General features: G+C 41.3%; 1 protein-coding gene across 6 annotated transcripts in view; it reads left to right on the top strand.

The window, feature by feature from the left end:
• Positions 1-565: 565 nt before the first annotated feature.
• Positions 566-25,169, top strand: part of LOC133965564 (trafficking kinesin-binding protein 1-like) — a 35,482-nt gene continuing 10,878 nt past the window's right edge. For 2 of the 6 annotated variants that reach the window (XM_062400181.1, XM_062400182.1), the window contains exons 1-11: positions 16,217-16,688; positions 20,223-20,299; positions 21,537-21,653; positions 21,883-21,983; positions 22,233-22,341; positions 22,711-22,789; positions 22,933-23,063; positions 23,634-23,708; positions 24,410-24,547; positions 24,745-24,821; positions 24,920-25,159. In XM_062400181.1, the coding sequence (XP_062256165.1) occupies positions 16,409-16,688; positions 20,223-20,299; positions 21,537-21,653; positions 21,883-21,983; positions 22,233-22,341; positions 22,711-22,789; positions 22,933-23,063; positions 23,634-23,708; positions 24,410-24,547; positions 24,745-24,821; positions 24,920-25,159 (1,424 nt within the window). In that variant the 5' untranslated portion in view covers positions 16,217-16,408. Of the gene's footprint in view, positions 763-5,996; positions 6,234-9,232; positions 9,428-16,216; positions 16,689-20,222; positions 20,300-21,536; positions 21,654-21,882; positions 21,984-22,232; positions 22,342-22,710; positions 22,790-22,932; positions 23,064-23,633; positions 23,709-24,409; positions 24,548-24,744; positions 24,822-24,919; positions 25,160-25,169 lie in introns of those variants that run through there. The other 4 variants (XM_062400180.1, XM_062400179.1, XR_009923879.1 and 1 more) reach the window with 4 other exon arrangements.

Genomic DNA, 25,169 nt, shown 5'->3' with positions numbered 1-25,169 from the left:
CAAACACAGGACATTATAAACTTATTATAGGACTGTTGTATTAAACCTAATAAACTGATATCAGTGTGAAGTAGAGTCACTCACATCTATAATTATCCACACCTGATCACGTGCTCTGTGTACGAAGCAGTCATTATGCAGATGATTTTGACCCAATGTCTATAAATACTACTGCTTAGTGTGGTTTAGGAAACAGGAAGGTAAAAGTAATATATTGTTTATACATATTAGAAAAATTAGTTTTATATTTAAATATTTAGCCTAATGCACGTTTAATTTTTATATTACACATGTGCCATTCATAACAGCAACTGGTTGAAAACTAACAGACCTCTTCTCTTTTCTCCTGCAGGAATGCATTGAAAAGCTTCTGTACGACCAAGTGCATTGTTCTGGTTCTGCACCCGGAGCAACCTGTCTCGTGCTGGTGAGACACTTCAAGTCCAATAATGCACTCAGGAAGAATCTAGTTTGTCCCATTTTACTTTTGGCAAGTCCGACTTTAGTCCATGGCTGGTCCCGCCTTAAATCGGTAACCACTCAGCGTCAAGCTGGACCCGAAGACTCCTCCTCCCCACACCTGCTCCTGCTCCACTGCCCCACCCCCTATTCTGTCTTTGGACCACCTATGCACGTCTCATCTTTACAACCAAGGGCTCCCATTGGCAAGTGAGGTGGAGGAGTATGTCAGTGAGACTGAGAGTCTACCGGCTGCACTCCAGGAGTTCGCGGCCGCCTACAGAGATGCAGAGACCATTACAGGTAATGCTACGTGCATGTGTTAAAACCATATGTGGACCAATTGCACTGGAATCCATTCGGTGTTGGTGAATCAGCACATGATGCATAAATATGTAATTCAACTCTCCAAAAATGCTGTCCTTAAAGTCAGTGCACAACCATACTATACAAATTTTAAGATGTAATTTCACCCAATTATAGGTTTCAAACAATAACAGACATTAAGCTCTGATGGTTTAGAATAAGATGGGAGGATCAGTGCAGGCTGAAGATGGTGTGTGTGTGTGTGTGTGCTTGTGTGTGTGTAGCTGTGTGTAGCTGTGAGAAACTGTCCCTCTCTGTGACCCCTCTGTCTCATGTCACATCCTGTCAGTGAAGCAGCGCTATGGGTCCTCAGCTCATTGTATAAACCAGCAATGGAACGAGAGAAGGGCTCCCAGTGGACGGTCTCTGTCAACTCTTTCACCCCCACCCCTCCTTTTTTCCCCTCTCCACCATCCTCCTCTCCAGGGGAGCAGAGAATCACTAATGTCTTGTGTCCAGTGGTCAGACTTCAGCCCTGCCGTGGCACATCCTCTTTCTTTGCACATCTGAATTAGATGCTTCTAACAGCTGATGTGATGTCATAGAAAAGATGAGTGTGTTTCGATGCTAACATTTTAATTACGCAGCTGTCTGGAATTTCCCATGCCCACATTTTTGGAAACAAAAACGGACGATGGAATCAGCCTTTTAGAATCAGCCTCTAAAGTCCTCATACAAGACGGAGCTGAGACTGCAGTAAGACTGTGTGGGCATTAGAATATGTGCATGACTCCAGGCTGTTCAGCAAAGTCTCTATCTGATAAGTGCAACCATGCTATGTCTCCACTGAGTGTAGTGAGAAACATCTGAATCTGGCCTGGCCACAGTAAGGTGCTAAAGATTTCCAAGCACTTGTACAGCGCTAGAATGAAGCAGGAGTTCAGCAGTGATTTGGATTATGGCAGTTCCTCACTCACACAAATGACAGGAAAAGGTCTTCCAAAACACACACCCCATGACCCTGAGTTCCTTGTATTGTTTTCAACATAAAAGTCCCCTCAGGCAACAAAGTTTCTTACCTTGAATACAAACACATACTTGGCCCTGCAGTCCATCCATCTATTCAACTGTCTTGCAGTGTGGTGATGTACTTAACTACATTTTTCATGTATCTGTACTTCACGCGAGTATATTTATTTTACTCCACTACATATATCAGAAAATATCTGTACTTTCTACTCCACAAATGCAATTTGTTACATGTTCACAAATGGATTCTGATTCCGAAGAGGCCTCTGCTGAGAGAGCTGGACCAATTTATCGGTGTGCCGATATTAGCCTTTCAGAGTCATATTGTGAGAATGGCAGTATACAGAATTTCACCATTATATCAATTAAGGAAGACCTGTTATTGTCTATATCATATCGTAGGAATGTTTATATTCTATGTAAAAAAAAATATTTAATTTCTTCATTTATGTTTTTTTTAAATGTAGTTTTATGGATAAACTGGGAAATATCAAACCTCAATTTTCTCTGACATGAAGTTTTGATAATGACATTTTATAAATATTCAAAAATCCCCCAAATACATTTCATGTAACTACTACTGCATGCCACTCAACCATGCTTATGAAAGCAGATGTTGGACATATGAAAAGGATGTAACACAGTATAGTGCAGTCAGTCTCAGTCGTCCTGCAAAGCGTGATTGATGCCCAGGTCTGCTCAAACTGTTTCTTTATCTTCATCAAAGTGCTAAAAATATATTTAGATTCCAGGGTCCCACAGGAGTTGCTATTTCAGATTTAATTTTGTTGGACTTCAATGTCGGCCAACGTCTTGTATACTCATCTGTAATGATTTTTTTTTTGGTTGATGTCAAAGTTTAAATGACAAAAGAAGCGAATTTATTAATTTGTTGATTTCAAACTGACCAAGAGTGGTTGTATGTTGGTGCAACAGCAAATAGAGCAACACTCATATATTGTAATATCACATGTGGAAATGTCCTTCTGTGGTAAATATCAAGTGTCTTTAACAGTACAGTCATTCAGGGGCAAGACTGTGGAGGTGGCTAGGTCACTGCTGCCATCTGCTGGTATGATAAGAACACCATAACAAACTTTCTATTCTAAGTTAGTTCTGTGACTGTTCATCCACCTCATCTTTCTTTATCTTTTCCTGCCTACTTTTCTAGTTGAAGATATCCTAGGAGTTAGCTAGTGAGCGAGTGTGTGTGTGTGTGTGTGTGTGTGTGTGTGTGTGTGTGTGTGTGAGATTTAGTGTGTGTGTGTACTCTTTCACAAGGTCTGCAGGAAAAATGAACACAAAGAGCTGAATGGAGCAGCTCATTGCCATGGGGGCAGTTCCTGGGCGTAAGGCTGATTCTCCGTGGTTACCAGCCAACGGTGATGTAAAGAGTTGAGTAACTGTGAAAATTATGGGATGCTTGGCGAGGAAGAGAGGGATCAGGAACAAACAGGCAGACAGAGAGGAGACAGAGGCAAAGTTATGTAAGTGGACGAGCAGAGCAGAATTCAAACTGCTGAGTCTGCTGCCTGACTGGGATCCAACCGAAGCGTGCTAAAACAGCCATTGTGTTGACTTTGGTTCTTGTTCACTCGTTTCATACACACAGTCGAGATGCAGCTACGTAACGTGAAACTATATTGACCTGGCTGTTGGAGTCGCGATAAAGTGAGCAAAACTATTATGTTTGTGTTGGCAAATTCACTTATGTGTGCTGCTACAGCCGTCTCTCAGAGTATCTGAACTGTGTTTTCATTTTATAGGATTTTAAATGAACTTGTTGTACTTATAACAGGGTTCGTACGGTCATGGAAAACCTGGAAAAGTCATGGAATTTTTTACGCTGAGCATACTTGCGTTTGTGTCATTTAAGGTATACTGTATACCTTGGAATTCTCATTGTTAGTTTGAATACTACCTTTTGTCAGTTTTTCGCGTATACACCGAGATTTCACAAAATGTTGGGTCATGGAAATTTGGTTTAAAGTTATTGAAAAGTCATGGAAATCCATCGGTCAAAATGTGTATGAACCCTGTTATAAACTACACCTTTGTCATGGATACAGTGTTATTGTACATGAAGGTGTAAATGATCCACTGTAGCGAGAGACTGGTTAACTGCATGCACCAACAGGCTGATCTGAATGTGTTTGGTGGTTGAAGACAGTGACACATTTGGCCAGATTAGTTTCACCCTGCAGCACAGAGGCAGAAAAGTAGGCACCTTGTTTTCTCTCTGTGTTGTGAAAGGCTGTATGACATCACATGTTTACATTTCTGTTACAGCCTCATGTCCTGTCATGTCTAGACCTCCTCTTCACTTGATTGTTTCCAGCCACCACATTTATAGATGCTACATGACACAGGATATTTAAAAAGGTATCTTTATTTAATTTATAAGAAATACTTCATCCATTTATAAGTTTTCTACTTAATACTTCAGTGGCACAGTTTAGTGATATAACATTGTACTGAGTGATCAGATCACAAATGGTCAGCACTAATGAGGCTACCATTTACATTATTCTTACTGTGTGAACATAAAGTTTTCTCGGCCAAATATGAAGGACTAACGACTCAGCTGACGTCCTCTGACCCGCTACTTTTCTTAGATTCTTGAAATCTTTCTTCGCCATTCATTCATTCAGTCCTTCCTGACTCCGCTCACTCTCTTTCTCTTTCTCTATCAATCTCTGGCTTGTGTAGACACACAAACATTGTTATCGGACAAATCTGTGAATTCAGAAAATACATAATATTGTCATCGCGAACACAACTGACGGCTGTGATGATTTGTATGTGGTAACAGGAGACTACAAACGTGGATACCAGGTCTGAGCAGGGCCCTATTTTCTAACTGACTGGTTTTGGATCAGTGTCTCTAATGAGATCAAATGGGGAACTTTCTTGACTGACACCAACAACAAATCAGTGAAATTACATTCCGTAACCCCAACCCAATGTAATGTGATGGTTCTCCACACGTGCAACTGGCCTTTTTACTATTTTTGGTATAAAGCTAGTTTCCCTATGACTGAACATGTGCTACTTCCCTTTCCTTGGACTGGTGCTAATTTGGTGCTAATTCTCCTTATTCAAGCTAACACATTGGTGAAGACCTGTGCACACACACTGGACTCAGACATTTACAGTGTTAGTGACATCTGAACAGCTCAGTACAGTCGCCCTCACGTACACCTCATGGACAGTGATATTTGACCACGTCGACGTAAGCGGCAGCAGCTTTCAACTGTAGCCCAGTCTATTTATGAACAGGCCCGAGCTGCAGCTACATCATAGAAGTATTTGGTTGTATGGAATGGGTGTGGAAATGCTTGATGTGGCTTTTATCATCAAAGGACAGTGATAGACTAAAAAGCAGAAACCACCAAGAGGCCACCAAGTAGCTGAATTACACAGAGGAGGAAATATTGAGAAATTTGAAAGTACAGCAGATTTTTTTCCCCCCGTCTCCTCACTCACATCTTATTATGGATCGGTAACAAGTTATATTCAGAGGTGCTCATAAAAACTAATAAAAGCTCTTTTGAATTAAAAATGTTGTTCCAAACTTAATGTGACACAGCCTAACCAGTCACGTTTAAAGGAAATTGAGTAACACACTCACAAACACTTAATTTTTAGACCACTGTTTAATCCTCATCTAATTCTATTGTGCACTGGCTTAGGTTTGCTGCCAGATGTTGGGATCGGTTAGGATTACATGGAAAACACACTGAGTGGAGTTTGGGCAGCTTTTCTGCTGCAGCTTGGCTTGTGTTGTGTAGGCCATGACTATTGCTGTGTGACAATGTTAAAATCCGCTCAGAGGACCTGTCGCTGAGCCGTGAATACTGTTTTAAACATGCACATCTAATCTTCAGAATGAAGGTAGCATAGTCTCATCTGTAATCGGGTCCATGTATCCATGTAAGAGTCTAATATAGAGGTTTATTCAGCCGGAGCAGCTTTAAACATGGATAGGAAAACAGTACGAACAGCTTCAGGCCTGGTTTTATCTAAACTGTGTTTACCTAAGAGAGAGAGGGGGAGCGAGAGAGACACCAGCTGGGTCTGTTGGGAAGAAGAGAGAGAGGGGGGCAGAGGGAGGTTTGGGCGGTCCATGTGGATTCCATCATTGGCATGTCAGGCATGACGAACCAGTTTGGCTCAAGACTCCCCTCTTCACTCCTCCCTTCCTCTTTTCCCCTCTCTCTCTCTCTCTCTCCCTCTTGTTCTCGTGCTCTCTCCGTCCCCTTCATACAGTGCCGTCCGCTAAAACTATTACGCTCCCCCTCTCTTGTTCTTCCTCTCTCTCAGCCCTCCTACCCTCTTTCCTCTCTGTTATTTCTTGCGACCTTGCCGTCTACAGGAGCAGTGGAAAATGTGATCGGAGGGCAGGGGAGTCGGCGATTGTCGGGCTTCAGGCACCATGAGTGAGTTCACTGCACGGCTTGGTTTTCTGCCAGTTTCAGCTGGTCACTTGTCATGATTAAGACAAGACTGGATAACACCGGGATAGACTTCTCTCTCTGTGTCTATCTCTCACTCTTCCCTTTGTTGTGTGTTTGTTTTTGTTAATCAGTGAGTCGGTTCCTCCCTTTTCTCTCCATTGTACTATCTAGCGATGTGCCTTTACAAGTTCGGCATTTTCATTTAGTTTAAAAAGTCAGATGAATATAAAAGTTGCAGTTTGGTTTGGATTTTAAACTTTGCAGTGAAAGTGTTGTGGAAAGGTTGAGTCGACTCTTCTGCAGCCTGGCAGGATGCAGCCATTCGTCTTGGGAACGGTTGAAAAGTCATATCCATGTGACTCTACGGTCGGACACCAGTAGAGTGTACACTCTTCTCTCTTCGGTGACCTCATTTACAGAGTCAGTGTAGTGATACTTTACACTAACACTGTGTGCAGTGTTGGGTCATGTGTTGATCAAGTGGAAAATTTCCTTTGTTTGGACCAAACAGTAAATGGCTGTGTGTCATTATTATCAGTGTATTTCCATTAATGTCCTACTCTGTAGGTTGACCCTTGTCTGTGTCCTATGCACATGTTGCTCAGGTGATTGCTGAGATTGACAGTGTCACAGTGGCCTATTCTTACATTTGAACTTGAACTTTCTTCGTCTGGTGGCTCCTATAGCTGCTATTAATGTTGGCATGTCCCTGCAGCTTCTTTTCTCTGTGACCGCTGTCCATATTTACATTTGAATATGTGACTCAAACTCAAGCTTTCTAAGTTAAGCAGTCAAACTTGAAATTGAGCCATCGTATGATTGTTAAACTACTTAAGTTCACTAAAAAAGTACCCCCTAATATGTCATTGCTATAAACAAATTGTAAAGACGACCTGTAAGAAATAGGATATCATAGTTTATTGTCTCAAACTTTTATCAAAGAACAGCAACCGAGAAAAACATCACAAATAGATAAATATTCACTTCAGTCAATGACACTGTTGCCACAGAGAGTGTGTTTATGTTGTACTTTGGACAGTCCTGGTTAACATGTTTTGCACTACAGACTGATGCAATATAACTCAGAAGTTAATACATTATTTTATGATGCTTCTTTTGATTTGACAGAAGGAGATCATAGAACTGAGACTATGGTTTTTCTTTATCTGGTACAACACACACACACAATGTCCCTTTTTTCTGTCTCCATTGACCTTTTGTCAGAACACTCTGCACGACGGGTTTGTGCTATTATTATCCTTGTCCACATCCAATCAGTCCTCATTTTAGAAGCTGTAGTGCACAGGTCATATTTCATATCAGTGCACGAGGAAATCTTGTGAATGAGGAGTAACATCTTCTTCAGGATCAGGTTTGTTTCAATACTATTTGGTATGATTTAAAAGAGTTTTCAACAATTTTATAGGTTGATACTTTTACCAGTGTACAGATAAAGAATAAAAAAGAGGACAAAATAAAACAATTTGCTCAGACTTAACAGAGCTGTTGTCTGCTCCAGTGTCTCATGAAAATATATTAAAGGAATGTATTGTCATGGGATAAATAATAACAATAAGAATATCGTATCGAGTCATCACAATATTCTCGGATGCTCAAATTAGTAAAAACATTAGTCAATGTTAAGTTTAACACAGTCTGATACTTATTCCTGTGTTGAAACCTCACTGGCTGTGCTCACAGAATGATTCACCAGCTGTTGTGTGTATGTGTGTATGTGTGTGTGGGTTCCTTCCCTTTTCAGCACAGTCAGTCATTCAGTCTGGATTAGCAAACTGTGAGAGACAGCATTGTTTGAACGACATAGATGGACAGATGAAGAAAGAGGGACAGACTGCAGATGAGGGTCACAGAGACAGAAATAGAGGAGGACTGTGTCTTCGTCCTCATTCTGTCTAGCAGCTTCTCTTCTGGACATTTCCGAAGAAAAATTCACCCATACCTAAAGTCTTTGTGTGAACAGAGAGAATATGCTCTCTTAACATGTGTGTATTTCAGTAGCTCACTAAAGTGATGTTTGAGCAGTGAGGCACATAGCCCAAAGCTTAGGTAAGATGATGTAGTTTTCCACTGCAGCACAGGCATGTACTGTTGAGTCAGTGGTTTGAAGTAGACGGGACTGGTTTGGTGACCACAAAGAATTACAGCAACTTTACATTGTTACCCAGTCAGAAAAACACTGCTGGAGGTTGTTCATTTTTTACTGTCATCCCTAATCCTTTAAGTCTCAGAATCTTTTTTTTTTATCTATGACTTTTCCTTGACAGCAGTCACTCGAAGTTAGGGTGTTGACTTCCCTTCCAACCGTCCCAACTTGCACATTTAATGTTCCTTTGTCAAATGTATACTGAATCTCTATCAGCTCTCTACAGAAAGAGAAGATAAATAAATACTTAGAACGTAAACAAAGGAAACAAATATGTATTGTGATGTTTGTGATACTGTTGCATTACTTTTATTGAGTTTTGAGAAATTATTAGACTACATAATAGGGGATATTTGTACTGTTTATATATATGTATGTATACATACATTATTTTTATATTTCTCACATAATTGTTTTCATGTATCCCTCCATTTGTATTATTATTATTATTTAATACCATCTAAGATAAGCAGTGCAGGTACTAAACCGAGCTACTAATTTAATTAGATTTACCTGAGGATGCAATGGGACATAAATGAACCTTTCCTGAGTGCTACAAAGAAGTTATAAACAAGCAGTTGGCTAGTTCCTGAGTTGGCCACTAGAGAGCATCATCTACTTTCAATTTAAATAAACTGCTGACATATCTTCTTCAAAATAAACTGAAAATAGGATTATCCAATCAATTAAATGACCAGAATTGGCACTGTGCCCATCAACAACGTGCTCCCTGTTATTACAACATTGCTTATTTCCACTGCCTATCTGCATTCCAAGATTGAAGAAAATATTTTTGTCTCTCTGTTTCTCTCCTCAGATGTGTGTAACAGTACTGATTTGCCAGAGCTTGAGATCATCAGCTTATTGGAAGAGCAGCTGCCGGTCTACAAGCTGAGGGCTGACACCATCTTCGGCTACGACCAAGATGACTGGCTGCACACGCCACTGGTGGCCCCCGACTCCGCCCTCGAACTGACCACTGAACAGATAGAAGAGACCCTCAAATACTTCTGTAAGTCCATCATATACTGTTCATATATTAATGGATATGTTGCTGAAATGTTAAAAACTCCAAGCTCAAAAGTGAAGTCAGACTAGAGACTAATCGACTTTTAGATGTTACCTTCAGGGAACTTTTACTGAACAGGGTCATTGAGGATTTAAGATGGAGTTGTTTGATATTTCAGATTCATATTGACCTTGACTGAGCAGGAATCAGAGAGGGAGAAAGGGACAGAGAGATATGGCCACATGCCCGACACAGTGTGGCTGTGACGGCTGGTCATGGTTGCCACAACAAACACACCTGACCGGTCTCTGGTCTCTGGTGGCTGCTGTTTTGCACTCACTGCTCTGTTGTGTTGTTATTCATGTGTCTGATCAAAGTAAAAGTTGTCTTGTGGTTGCCCTCAAGCAACACACACTCACATGCATTCAAATGCCTCACACAGGAAGGCTTACACGTGCACAGGACACACCAAGGAAAAGTGTTTTCTTTTCACAATCAATTATTTAGTTCTAATTCATGTCGGCTTAAAGAGATACTCAGAGTGAAAAAAGGATCTAAAAATAGGCCAGTATCTTATAAATAGACTCAACGAAGAATTGTAACTTCACCTCGAGTCCCCATGCCGACATGGACACCTCAGACTTGACATTGATCAGTCAGCCAGGCTAAGAGGCAATGACAAGGCCTTGTTACATAAGAAACAATACAGGATATTCTGCTAGGGCTGCTTTACTAAAGATGCAACCTTACTTTTGTGCTTTATTGTAACTGCGTTAGTTCCAAGTCCTTCTCGATCCCTAGTGGAGGCACATTGCTCTTCATTATTGCAGATGACTCCCTAAGACCCATGCCTGATGAGCAGTGAAGGGGTTATACTGGTTTCATCCTGGTCATAAAGTCTTTAATTTGAGCTTTGTTGTGCAGTTTATCTTCGATGAAATTGTTAACCACACTAACCACCTTAAAGGGTTGTATAGGTCTTAAGCATAATACGTGTTACCTTCAAACTTCATCTTAACGTGAAGCTCCAGTTTCTGAAACTGCTGAATAAGGCTTTAAGTTAGTGGTTCACGTGCACAACATTATACCATCCATGTGGTTTATCATTAATTCAAGTGTGTCACCTACTGGTTGAGAAGGACGTTAGAGGAGATGATGACATGGAGGCAGCTGACCAACACAAAACAACCTGAGAGCAGTTCCATGTTGTGACTCAGTCAACAGAGAAGGTTGTTTTCTGGTTGGTAAATGTTCCCAGTCAAGGTATTGTGTAGCTGGTGACCATTATTATCAACCATTGGAAACAAATTATATACTATCATACATTTATATATGATTTCTTAAAGATATGGGATTCTGGCTCAACAATAAAGAGGTGTGATCTTTATTTCCTTTAGATGATTGTTCACCTCAGAGGATTATTCACTGTACCACATTTATATTGGGGGGGGGGGGGAAATCAAGAGGCATTTCAATTTTTATTAAATACTTTTGTGGGGCCAAACGGAATCATTCTCTAGAATGCTATTGCTGGAATATTAGCAAGATGTGATGATGATGATGCTCACCATGGTAGTTCTATAGTTCCTAGACAGTAATTCATCCCTCAAATTTAATTTGTATTTTTTTCATCCCAGGCCAGAAGACAGTTGTTGTGGTTACCTCAGTGTTTTACCAATATATTGTTACATATCAGCAGCATATCTGAAACTTTGGAACAATTTGACTTTATCGGTTTATAGCAGAACTGCAGCAAAACAACAACGTTCCTTCACAGAAAAATTGAATTTTAGTTTCTTAGTCATTAGCTCCTCACTCACCACAAATATTGCCTAAGGGACATTGTCTCTTTCAGAATGTGGCCTTGAGATGCAAACTCCACTGAAGAGCATTTTGTCCCTGCTAGCTGCTTGCTACTGTAGCTGCTTGCTTCCAGCTGCTAACATGCTGGAGTTAGTCCTCTTCATGAAAGTGACAACATGCTTTCAAATTAGGCAAAGTGACTTGTCTTTAAAAGAAAGTTTCTTAAGTCTTGTATACAGCGGGTAGTTTATTTTACACAACATAAATATTTAATTCATGTGTGGACTATGGTAGAAATCAGTAATGGCTTATATGCAAAACACACCCAAATATAACACAAAATAAAAGACAAAGCATACCACATTTTTAATACTGGTTTTATACTAGGATGAAAAATAAACAAATTAGTGTAAGTAATAATACTATTACTATAGTAGAAAAAAGAGAGGTAAATCAGGGGTCCCCACCACTAATATATATAGTAGTGTTTTTATCATAATTTTATAGTTCAAAGCAACTGCAATTTTGCACAAAAAAGTATAAAAGATATCCTAGATGTGTATGTATATTGACTTTTCATATTACACAATGAGTGTAGTTATACTTAATGCCTTGTCAAGCAGTACTATAGCACATGTTGAGCAGTATTGAGTTGATGTTACATCACTGAATCACAGAAGTAAGGTCTGATGCAGTAATGGATCTAGTTCTAACTTTATTACTAAATAAATATAAATACATTAATCAGGAGGAATTTCTATGTTACACAACACACATTACAGAACCAAATTAGTTTTTTCTCCTATAAGCATCTGTTTGGCAGTGTGCTGTTAGCCTGCTAGCATGTGTGTTGATTAAAACTTGTTACTGTCATTAGAAGCAGTATCTGGCTGACATTGAATTTAGCTGTTGTCTTTGATTCGGGCATTCTTAGCATTTGGCTTTTGCTGAGATCAGACCACTGCTCTCTGTCTGGCATTGTCTTTGCCTGTATTCGTTTCATCACTCCCACTGATAAAACAGCCAATCACTGAATACCTTTTGTGCTCATTCATTTTTGGGCTAGCCACGTCACCTCTTCCAACACTACACTAACTCTCCTCTACATGCTGCTCAGCCTCAGGCCTCGGAGTCTGAGCCTGGTTACTATAGCAACGGCACAGAAGGACAAAGTAGAGGAGAGGAGGGATAGATGCTTACATAGGAACGGGGGTGGGAGCAAGCTGCGGATACTGCTCTGCCTGATTGGCTGTTGACGTTCTATAAACCCGCCCACCCCACTGTGTCATGATTTTCATCACTTCTGCTGCAAAACCCGTGACTGCTGCTGCTGCTGCTGCTGTTCGCTCACTCTCTGTACCTCTGTGTTGAGTCATTGTGAGGAGATGTCCATGTGTAGAGGTAGTGCTTACACTGAGCAAGGGCTGTTACAAAAGGGAGGACAATGGTTATAATTTGACCTCAGAAAGACTCGGACAGAGGACATACTGGCGGGAGCATAAACTGACATGAGGCTCTAAATGGATATGAACAGGATAGAGGATCTGATCGGACTGAAGCTGTGGAGTGACTGAGTCAAACTGATGGACAGAGAAGAAAGAGAGAGATTAAAGAAGGAGGCACAATGACTGTCAGGAATAAGGAATTCCTGATCGACCAAGGACAATAAGATGACACACAAAAAAAATGGCACCAGCACAACAACAAACATGGAGCGTCGCAGGCTGACAGTTTGCTGGTAATGAGAGGGGCAGAGAGAACATATGACGAGCCTGGCCAGACTCCCACCAACAGCGCCAGCTGGTCACTGCTAAGCATGCTGGGGTAGCAGTACTTGGCACTCACTGACCGACCAGCGGAGGAGATGCTACAGCTAAGTATGCTGGGACATTGGAAACCATACAGCTGTGTGTAGATCAGTGATGATGATGAGACGAAGCCAGAGCAGAGGCCAGAGGTTTGTCAAGGCAGACTACTATGAACTGGACTGGTACTATGAAGAGTGCACTGATGGTAAGGCAGCAGTCTGCTACAGTTACATGCACTGACCTGTGAGTCACAGTACTTGGTGTTGTTGGGACTGTACATAAACTTGGATGCTGCGACGGGGAGCTTATCTATTGCTGGATAAAATACTCAGAGTGTACCAAAACAAGACAGGAGCAGCCTATACGCTAGGGAAACAATTCTGTATTAGATATAAATGTGGCATGAATACTGAATGTCCTGTAGGGCCAGGTGACATTTTGAACCCTCATTTATTAGCAGGGAATGAAAAAGGCTCGAAACAACTATGACTTATTTCTTCCTCTTTGTTTCTGTCAAAGACAACGTGCTGGACACTGTAGGTGATGTAACAGGTGTTGTCGCTGTGGCAGCTGAGTCAGTGTGCCTTCCAGAATTAGAGCCAAAGGAGAAGCTTCTGTGACTGCCGGTGTACATGTAGGAAGTGCGACTTGCACGGTTATTTTGTCTTTGCTCTGGACCATGCTGCCCTACAGGTCACATATTCCCATGTTTATTGTAAGAATATATATGTTGAGAAAACTTGGACACAGTGGACAGAGAGAAAAAATTGCTTAAAATGTCAATGTAGCATTGGTTTCAGAGACCACAACAAAGCAAAACAGTTGCAAACCAACCAGTATAAAGAGTAGCATTTGGCTACAGAGCTTTAGCCAGTCATCGTTGAATTTGTTCAAGTGCATTATGTTATGTTCCCCAGCTAGTTACGACAACTGTGGGAATAATAGTTCTACAGATTGATCCACACACACACACACACACACACACACACACACAAACACACACACACACACAGCCAGGTGGAGGACAGAGGATGCCTGGCCATGTGACATGTTATAGCAGTGGTAGGTTTATTACCAGCCTCCCTCCCTCCTCCCTCTCTACACCTTTCTATCATTTGCTCTCTCTCCCCTCTTGTCTTTGGGTTTGTTGTCACGTGTGATGCAGCCCGTTATGATCCATGTCTCGATGATCTATGAAACTTAGCTATCGCCTGCAATAATTGATTTTCATTTGGTTGAATTCAGATTTGAATGTGAAGGTCTGGTGGATGGAGAAATAATGTGTGATCTTTTAGTTGTTATGCGAACCCTATTATCAGGCATGCTCGGTAGAAAATAGTTACATAATCGTTAGAGAGGGCTTAGCACCTCCTCAGTGTGAAGCTGTGCAGCTACAGCATCTGCAATGTTATTCAGCTTTGGCTGTCAGCTCAGGTTTGATTTCCAGTCTGTTGGTAATTGGGCTGTTTCAGAGATAAGTGTGTCCTGCTAGACACCGACGACAGGTTTTTGTGTGCTTGATGTCAAACTGATCAAACACAAAATGAAGAGGGGTGTGAAGGATCTCTGATACAGCCTGTCGTGGAGTGTAGAGGCAGGAATAGAAAGCAGCTGCCTGGACGTTTTTTTTCTGATGTGGAAGTAGGTTGTGCTTATATTTAGCCCAGTGATTTGCATTCTGCCCGTAGCCACTCTTGTCAATAGCAGTCTGCCAAATATTCTCTGGCACTTTTGGAAAACCTTCAAAACAAATGGCTGGTTGGGCAGAGGGTCACCAGGACAGAGGGCTGAGAAACAAGGCAGACTATTATTTCAGTGCGGATGTGACAGGGGGGAGGGATGGTTGCATGAAAAGAATAAAACTGGGACCCAAAACATGTAGTTTTGCTTCAGCATTTAAGTTTGGATGTTGTTTTCTGCACTGCTATGTGTTTGTTTCCAAGTCTATAAAGGTTTAAATGTGTAATATTATCCCCTTATATCTTGAGTTATCAAACATATCATTGGAGGATAGAAGGTCAATTTCTATTGCTGATTTGTTTGTCAGGCTGCTGCAGTCGTTGAGTCAAAGGAAACAAGTTGAGAGATGTTTTTATTCCAAAACCACCCACAACAAGTGGAGTGCAAAGAGTGAATGTGACCAGAAAAGCAATGGGAGTTGGGAAACACTGCTCTGAGGCCAAGGATTTTTTTGTCCAGGACTCTTTTGTTGCGTCAATACGACCATTGAGTGGAGTTACTCAAGCATGCTGGACAGTACTGAGCTGGCATCAGTTTGCAACTCTAATTGCAGTAATTATAACAGTTGAGCAGTAACTATTAGGAAAAAGGTTTGACTGCTTGAATCGCAACAAAAAGGTCCTCAGCTCAAATGGATATGTGTCAAATAGAATTTGTATGTAAACTTAACAAAATAAATAAATGAGTATTTGCAGAAATAAAGAAATAAAATTCAAGTTATGAATGCAATATAATTCTAGTGTCTCTCCATTCTGATACCATACGTTTTTGTATCCAACTTAAGTAAAATAGAAACTAAGATGGTAACAACATCTAAAAAACACAACAAACAACCAACAATTACCATAACCTCTACTTAAATACTGTATGTGTCTACTATCCTTTCACCTGTGAAGGTTTCACTGTGTTTGGCCCCACCCTGGAAACAGGTGCACATGTCCATTGTTGTTTGCTCTGCCCTGTCACCATAGAGGCTGAACAGATTGTACCAAGGTATTTTCTCTGGAGGAGGGTGACACTTGAGGACTTTCCTCTCTATGGACTTGACTCACCAGAGTAACAGGTTAGCACTTAGCAGCTCGTGCTGGTTCATGTCTGAACCATTTCCACCCCGTTAAACAGAAAAGGCTGAACGGATGATCAGTTGAAGATAGAAGGGATAAAGAGATATATTAAAGATTTTTTTTCCTGTTGGGTTAAACCCATTTAACCTATTTTGTCTGCTTTTTTATTTGTCGATGAAAAGCTTCCCGTGTATGTGTTCGTTCACACCCCCCCCTGTCTGTGGTAAAGTAGAGCAGGCCATGAACTGACCAGTCACAGAGAAGAAGGGGAGGAGTCTGGATTTATCTAGTCACAGAGCTACCACAGTAGACAAATGATACTGACACTTTAAGAAACATTCGCAGCAGACATAACAAGAAACACATTACTTACACTATCAACACTTTATCTCCAAGTTTAACACAAGCTAGATAGTCATTTACTTTCAAATCTAGGCACACCCACAGTAGCTATTGATTTTAAGATATAAAAACAAACACCCTTAGGTGCACATAGCACAGGTAGGAGCCATGGCTTTGCACCGGCAGGTTTTGTGGTTTGCTGGTTAGCCGTCAGGCTGGAGCGAGGGATGGCACTGCTCACATCTCCTGAGGACGACCTGGACAATTCCTACCAATGGGATGAGGATTATGATTGTCTGCCCAGTCGTGGGAGTATAGAGCAAGAGGAGGAAGGGGATAATGTGGAACAGGAAGAGGAGTATGTCTGTCTTCCCAGTTGTGGAAGTACAGAGCAGCGGGAGGAAGAGGAGAATGTGGAACAGGAAGAGGAATATGTCGGTCTTCCCAGTTGTGGAAGTACAGAGCAGCAGGAGGAGATGGATGAAGAGCAACAAGTTCTGTGTGAAGGTAGATGGTCATCTTTGATTCTGGGCAACATCTCTGATGTGCACATAATTTTCTTGGTTCTAGTCCTGCACTGTGTATCTTACCTCATCATTCTTAAATCTTTAGTTTTGAAGCGTTATGTAATCTGAAAGGGATTATTGGATAAACAGTTTGAAGAGTATCATGTCTCCTGTGGCTTTATCCTGCAGGTGCAGTCCTTCATGTTTGTGTAGGATCTGGTCTCAGCACGGTGTGGTTCATTTGACTCAGGATGTGTTCAAATATCGGTTTGGGAATTTAAAAACACCTGACATATTGTCATGCAGGTAATGGATGACTGCTGTCATTTGCTTCACTGAAATAAACAGCTAAAATTAGCTTTTATCACAAAATGTCGAAGATTATAGGAGAATTCCAAACAACCATGAATGGTTCCTCTTTGCTCTGTATTTGAGAATGCACATCATAAGCATTTGGAGAAATGCATTGAACTCATGTCTCCACTTACTTTGGAATAAACCTGTTTTATATCAAGATGAATATCAACCCAGGTACAATAAAGAAGCAGTACTCAATTCCACAGACGTTGTTGGGCAAAGGTTTAGACCTAAAAAGTTTTCTTTTCAGTCCAGTGTTGGTGACGGCTTGTTGTCTTTGAACCTGTGTGTTGTCTGTTGCCCAGTAGCAGTCAGGATTATTAGGTTGCTAGATTTGTCTGTATCTCCAGACCTCTGGTTCACTTGGCCCCCCCCCCCGCTGCGAAGCAGACTGACAGAAAACGAGTCTGCTAATGGATTCACATTGAGGTTTAATTGCATTTTAATTAAAAACTCTCTTTTTCAAGCTCTGAGGCGGGTTATAGCAACTGCTGTGACCATGATTCAAAGACGAACATTTTTCTCATCTTGTCCTCCAAGTGACAAGGAAGGAAAGGGAGCTTTTGTCTAAAGTTACCTGCTCTCAGAATAAAACCAAGAAAACATCCTGATCATCTTCCAGCATCAGGTTACACCTCCTCATACAACACCCGATTGCTGGTGTGTTTCCTTCACCGCCTAATAAAGTAAATCATTAAAGAAATGAGTCTCGGCTCTCACTAAGGAACCAGGAAATTCTTCTGTTTTATTCTTGGTGTTGTTGAGTTGCTGTCTGGCAGAGATCCCAGAACCCAGATACTATTCTATTCAACCTTGTCTGTGCTGCTTCCCTATCAAACTGTATACTATCACTAGATTGTGCTGATGGAAGTTAGCCTGCCTACCATGTGTGCATATATATATATATATATATATATATATACACCTACGGAAATACACTGAATAGGGTGGGGTGAAATAAATGGGTATGTTTTTCAATAGAAAGAAAACAGACGGAAAGAATGACAGGATAACAGGCTGTACCTTGTGCTATCAAGTATACAATCTCATTTTAGGGCCGATAGCAAGATAAACGTTTTTTAGAAATAAACGCTTTGGTCTGATCAAAGTCCTTGAAAACTGTATCATACCATGGTATGAGTGTAGCTTTATGGTTGGCTACTTAAGCCAGTGTTCCAGCAAACCTTATCAAGCTTGTACACATAATATGCTGTGCATAAATAGCAGCATGATAGCAATGATAATAATTACAATATTAAAAAATTTATTTCTATAAGGAGTTTGAGTATTGTTAGCATGTTTTATCATGTTGTTGTTACCATGTGGCTCAAATAACTCAAACTTTACTCACCTAAGTTCAACCTAATGACAACAAAATCCTGAAACAAGTTCGAAACAATAGAGTTAAATGCCCCTGAAACTGCTCATTGGCATGAACGCCTTTTCCCCTTTGTTTTGAAAAGGGCGTGTTTTTAATAATGGATGATAATGATGTGGAATGTTCTTAACTAAAGCACAGTCAGCCGAGATCTTGTGCCTTTGTTTTCAGCAGCCATGCACTTACTGTGATGAGTGAGGATAAGATAATACACTTCATTTGAATTCGGCAGCCCTATTTTGCATTCTGAGGCCCTCGGAGTTGGTAGCATGACATCTGCTTATTTCTGCTAAAACTGAAATAGTCAAATTGTCATGTGTTGTAATGGCATCTCACTGAGACTCCTGGCACATAACAAATGACACAGAAAGATGATGAAATAAAAACATTCCTACACCTTCTTATCTTATTTACCCCTGGTTGAATTTGACTGTAATACGTTTTCAACTTTTTACTCAAACAAAATTCGAATGATGAAGTGATGTATCATAATGTGATGTTACCGAGATCCCGTTGGAATTTTGACCTCTGGACTGAAAGTGCATTTTGAGCAGCTCACAATGAACTTACTGTGGCCCTACACACATCAATAACTGTAAAATTGAGTTAGGTTATCAGTTGACAACATTGGCTGCCGTCCACCTCATTTTTATCAGTGAAGGTGGAGTAGGGTAAATATTAGAAACACCCCAGTGTTTGTTTGAAACTAGGCGTTCGGTCAAATATATGTCAATTTCCTGCTCTGCATCATATTTTATCACAGGGTTTTAGATACTGCAGGTGTAGATAGAAAATATCAGTTTTGTTGCCCACAAAAGGAACAAATTACACACACTTAGCAACATATTCTCACCTATTATAGAAAACGTGTAGAATGTTGACTGATTGTCGAATACTGCAGAAGAAGTGAAGCTGCTCTAATGCAACTAGTATGTGCCTGGAATACTGTGAATTGTATACAGTAACACACAGTCATCTTTTTTATCCTTTGAGGGTTGTTGGGGGCAGGATTCACCCTGGACAGCTCAGTGCCATTTTCGCACGGCCAACATATAGAAACAAACAACCATTCACACTCTCACTTATGGAAAATTAAGAGTCTACAATTAACCTAACCCCACTCTGGGTCAAGCTCTATGACAGACCCAGCTCTCTAGTTCTCTGCCTGTGTCAGCCTGTGTCTGGCCTGCCCCGCCTTGCCACCTGGAGTCCATCTCAGCTTTTGATATCCTATCAGTGGACATCCTCAGGACATGGCCGAGCCGTCTGATCCCTGCATCTTGATATCCAGTGACATGCTCCTACAGTCCGTCCTCTTTTGCAGTTCATCATTGGATATTTTCTCTGGCCATTGGATCACATTGACTTTGTTCATGACTTTCTGTACCACTCTCCACACACACATAGACATAAGAGTACACACTCAACATTGCGGTTCATAGTCTAATCTTAATTGTGGTTAGAGCTGTACAGGACTGGACTTCCAGATGTTGTGGAGTCGACTGTAAGCCCCTCTTGCCTTGTTGAGCAGGGCCTTGATGTCCCTTTCGGCAGTGCAGGCACTGCTTATGAGGCTACAGTAATATGTGAAGTCCTTAACATTCTCCAAAGTCTCACTATCGATGGTAATTAATAAGTCAACTGGTGTAGGAAGCCGGAATACCCGGTGAAAGCCATTCAGAAACGGGGCAGAGAGAATGCCCGGCCAAGCCACTGAGAGGTGAACAGTGCTAACCAGTGCACCACCATGCCGCCCTGTCTGACTCATAAAGACTTTTCTTTGTCTCTGTGTCTGTGCAGTGTTGTGTGCTGACAGAGTGGGCCAGATGACGAAGACCTACAGCGACATAGACGCTGTCACTCGACTGCTGGAAGAGGTAAGAACATGCCCAGTGAAATCGAAAGTAGAAAAACATGAAGGACTTTGGTTTAGGCGGATGCTTCGCGATGTTATAATGTGGTCTGAACACAGTTTGTTTTATGAGGTTCACGATGAACGAAGCCTGATAGAATGACATCACCAGCAGTTGATAATCAAATCGGCTGCTCAGTGAACCTCACACAGAGGAGCAGCAGGACGTTGCCCCCTCATAAATTAAAGCTGTAAAGTTAGATCAATGCCATTATTGAATGAACCATGGAAATTCAGCTGTTGACTTTACATGGTTTTTTATCATCAACTCATCAACACACAGAGACCAGGCAAATGTTTTCACTATGCAAGAGCTAATTGTAATTAACAGTTCACTTCCTATGATTTCCAATAATAGTTTAGGGGTAATGTTCCTAATGATCGTCCTTGTTTGGACATTTTGTTGTTTCACTGTTTTGTAATTCTTCCTTCATCCCTGTGCCTCCATTGCACACTTGTTCCTGTTTTACTGCTGCATGTCCTTTGCATACATTTATTCCAAGAGGACGAACACCACTGCCCTTCATTTAGTTTTTCTTACTCACACAAACAATTGGAGCTTTCAAGACTAAAGTCCTACTATTCTCAGGATAAAAATGCAATTTAATGAAAAGACAGAATAAAGTCTTAGTATTATAAGAATAAAATCATAATATTGTGAGAATAATGTAGTAATATATATATAAAGACGTTTGATGTTTCGGTGGGATCATGGAGAACTTGTTCTTGGCGATGTTTCACTTCTTTCGACTTCCAAAAATGTCCTCCTTAACAGAAGAGGTGCTTTCCTTTAAGTCTGTTTGAGTCTTTCTTCTAAATAGTTTGTTCGTCAGTTTTTTCAAACTCCTGATACTATTATTTGTGAAACCTACACCAAACAAGATGCTCGACATTCCTTATGTCAATGCAGACAAATGGCAGATTTGATGATATTCCCCCTGTAATGTGACACTCAGCTTAAAATTATTATTTATCTTTATTCTCTTGATATTGTGAATTTAGTCTTGTAATATTCTTGTTTAATTATCTTCAAATTGTGAATTTTTTTCCTTAATGTTATGAAATTATTTTGACTTTATTCTCACATCATATTCTGAATTTATTCTTGAAATCTCAGACCTTGTTTGTGCTTTGAGTGGCCCTAATACTCAAGGTTCATAATTCTTCTGTTTATACATTGACAAAAATGTGTGTGCTTGCAGAAAGAGCGTGATCTGGAGCTAGCGGCACGTATTGGACAGTCGCTGCTGAAGAAAAACAAAGCCCTCAGTGAGAGGAACGAGCTGCTGGAGGAGCAAGTTGAGCACATGCGAGAGGAGGTACACAGTGACAGTGATTGTGGGTTCATGTTTGTCTCGGTTTGTGATCAATCCAATGCCTCAGTGTAGTGTTTGGAAAATGTCTTTACGTATATGTATATATATATATATATATATATATCAGGCGTTTTATAGAAACATTGACACAACACTGCTCTGTATAGCGTTAGCAACGTAACCATCTCTTCTATCTCTATCGACGTGTCTACTTCTGTTTTTCCACACACAGGTGTCTCAGCTGCGGCACGACCTGTCCATGAAAGATGAGCTGTTACAGTTCTATGCCAGCGCTGCCGAGGAGAGCGAGGGAGAGTCTACCACCTCCACACCGTACGTCATGTCTCCTTACATCCTCTGCTCACATCACTTTTCCTCCTCCCTCCTCCTGGATAGAATATTATGCAACATGGTTTCACAACTGTCTTCAAATCTAATGCAAACGTAAAAACATTTCAAGCTTTGATAAACTCTGTAAAAATCAATAGTGTAAATTGTGACTGTGGCGTGTAGTAAACCAATACAAATACAGCTCAACTCTCAAGTTTGTGTGTGTGTCTGTGTGTGTGTGTGTGTTTACAGTGTGCATCCCACTGAAACCACTGTTCCTACTCCAACATTTTTCCCCCTGGACTCCCTGCAGAAGAAACTCAAAGATCTGGAGGAGGAAAACAAATCGTTGCGATCTGAGGTACTAAAACATTAATGATTTTGTTGAGTTGTTGACTGATTTCTCATTATAAACGATGTGTTAGTATATTTGTAAGAATATTTGTACTCATCAATGTACAATCGAACAGAAATATTGTTTCCAAAAATTCTCTGTAGAAGTGAACGCCAAACCAAGAATAACGATCATCATTATCTGATCTGTCACATTTTAAATTAGGAAGACAAACTTTTCATGTATACTAAATAAATATAATCTCAATGTGATGGTTTTAATTAGAAAATTTAACATTAAGCATTTCTGGTTGGTTTAGGATAAGGTATTTACTGACTGGTAATGTCCACAGTGTGCTGTATTGATCAGTAACGTCTGTTTATTCTTTTTCTGCAGGCGAATCATTTAGAGATAGAAACCATCTCCTACGAGGAGAAGGAGCAACAACTTGTCAATGATTGTGTCAAAGAACTGCGTGAGTATTTGACTCACAGCAGCTGTACACTGTTCACTGGTGACTCTTCAGTCACTCCCCCGCTCTTTGAGGCAGGGAGACAGTAAAGATGCAGCTGTATTGCCAGGTTCTCCGTTTCGCTGAGTCATCTGTTCCCCCTCCAGGTAATGCCAACCTGCAGATGTCCTCTCTGGCCGAAGATCTGGCCAGGAAGTCTGAAGACGCCTCCAGACAGCAGGAGGAGATCACACACCTCCTCTCCCAGATAGTAGACCTCCAGAAGAAGGCCAAGCTGGTATGAAAACCCAACATCTCTTATGTTGTTGATGCTCGTGCAGATGCTGTTCTAAACCTGCCTGTTTGTGGTGATGCTGGGTGCAGCTTTCTTTCTGACACTTTAAAAGTGACCTGCAGCGATTGAGTAAAGACCTGCTGCTGGACTCAATCCACAGAAGCCTGAAGCAGGGCCACCGCTGCTGCAGAGAGCTGTTCAACCTGTTTAGTTTAAGTCCGGTGAAGCTCTACTCAGTACATAGAACACGACCTGGAGAATCCTTGATGAGTTCCACCACTGCTACAGAGCGCTGAGCCCTGTTAATTAATAGTGAACGTTTTTGCATGTGAGCCACGCTGTGCTTCCGTGGTCTTTAAACAACACACATGCCAAGTGTGAGGCAACGAGATGTGTAGGGCACATACAGAGAGATTTCTGGAATTATAGCTAGATAATTGTATCGATGAAGTTACAACTCTACTGTTAGAGAGAGGGGAATATGTAGCATTAGGAATTCTAAATGTGGCTCATTAACACATGAATCGGTATGTTTAAGCTTCATAGCTGTTTGTTTCATTGCTGTATGAACAGTATGCTGTGGAGAACGAGGAGCTGACTCAGCACTTGGGAGCAGCCAAAGATGCCCAACGACAACTCACTGCTGAGGTAAGGCAAACTACAACCTGCTGACTCTGACTTCATTCACGTGGCAGCCTCCACCAACACGCGCTGATTTTTGACCTTCGACAGTAACACTTCATTTCTGTGGTTCAGGACAGATGTTTTCAGACATGGCCTCTGGAGAATGTCCCTCTGACACTCTGGTGTTTGCTTTACGCGTATGTACAGTAGAACACAGCAGGGGATTCTGGGGTCTAGCGTGTTCAAACAACTCAGGAATCTCTGGAGCGTGAGAGATGGCGCAGGAGGCAGTACATTGACACCAGCATTTCCCCCCCACACCAAACGCTCTCCCATGTTATTGTCTTTCTAAGTGGACATCTTGTCTGCCTCTATTGCTTGTATGACATCGCTTTTTCATTTTTTTTTATTTCAGTTTTTCATCTGTCACGTTTTTTAAATGTCATCAATGTGCCCACTCGCTCGCGGTGAATCCCCCCCCGATAACCTCCTGCTGTATGCTCACATGGGCTCTCTGACATTATCCAAGGTTTTTTCCTTGGGGCGAACAAGACAAACTCAAATGTCGCCTTCTCACATACAACCCCTCCAGATAATTTCAGGAGTTCATTGCATATCTGAAAGCAGCTTATATGAACTTAAACTTTTTTAAAGACAAAGCTAAACAGTACTTGAGCTTGTTGTTAAACCAACACGTCACCATCTCCTGCTTTTCCCTCCTTCAGCTGCAGGAGTTACAAGATAAGTATGCAGAGTGTATGGAGATACTCCACGAAGCTCAGGAGGAACTGAAGAACCTGAGGAATAAAAATCTACCGCTCACCACACAGAGGCGGTTCCACTCTCTGGGATTATTTGCGATGGTGAGTGATGGAGCAGATGGTGGTCAAATTTGCGCAACCCTGCTTTGATTTTGGTCTTGTCATTAGAAGGTTGACCCAGTAAACCTATGAGCCAGTACTTTCACTAGAGTTTTTCAGTAAGTTATACTAGTTTTGTCATTCATTAACTTGTCTGTGGTATTATTAGTCATTGTAAATTTACTTCTTTCCTCCTCCAGGACTCTCTGGCAGCAGAAATCGAGGGCACCATGAGGAAGGAACTTCAGATGGATGATCCAGACGTAGAAGAGCAGAGGTAAATCCAGTTTAAAAGACCTGCCTCACCTTAAACAAACATAGTGTGAAGAATCTTCATCCATCGTTTTTACATGTAATGTCCCCATGTCTCTCCAGACTGCAGCCGAAGCGTGTGTTCCAGACAGTGAAGAACCTCAACATAATGCGTCAGCAGCGTTCATCGCAAGCCCCCTCCCCGCACAACATCCCGGGATCCAATCAGACGTCGTGCTTGACCTCGGGCCGGTCCAGCAGGGTGGGCACACCCAACTCCAACTCCATTTACGGTAGCGAGACGGGAAGTGGGATCATCCTGGACAACAGGACAAGCAGTATTCTGGAGGGTCCAGATGACGGGTTAGTTTGA

Source organism: Platichthys flesus, chromosome 11, assembly GCF_949316205.1.
Source record: "Platichthys flesus chromosome 11, fPlaFle2.1, whole genome shotgun sequence".
Lineage (NCBI taxonomy): Eukaryota > Metazoa > Chordata > Actinopteri > Pleuronectiformes > Pleuronectidae > Platichthys > Platichthys flesus.
Note: the sequence above shows the minus strand (reverse complement) of the source record. Positions and strands in the feature narration are given on the sequence as shown.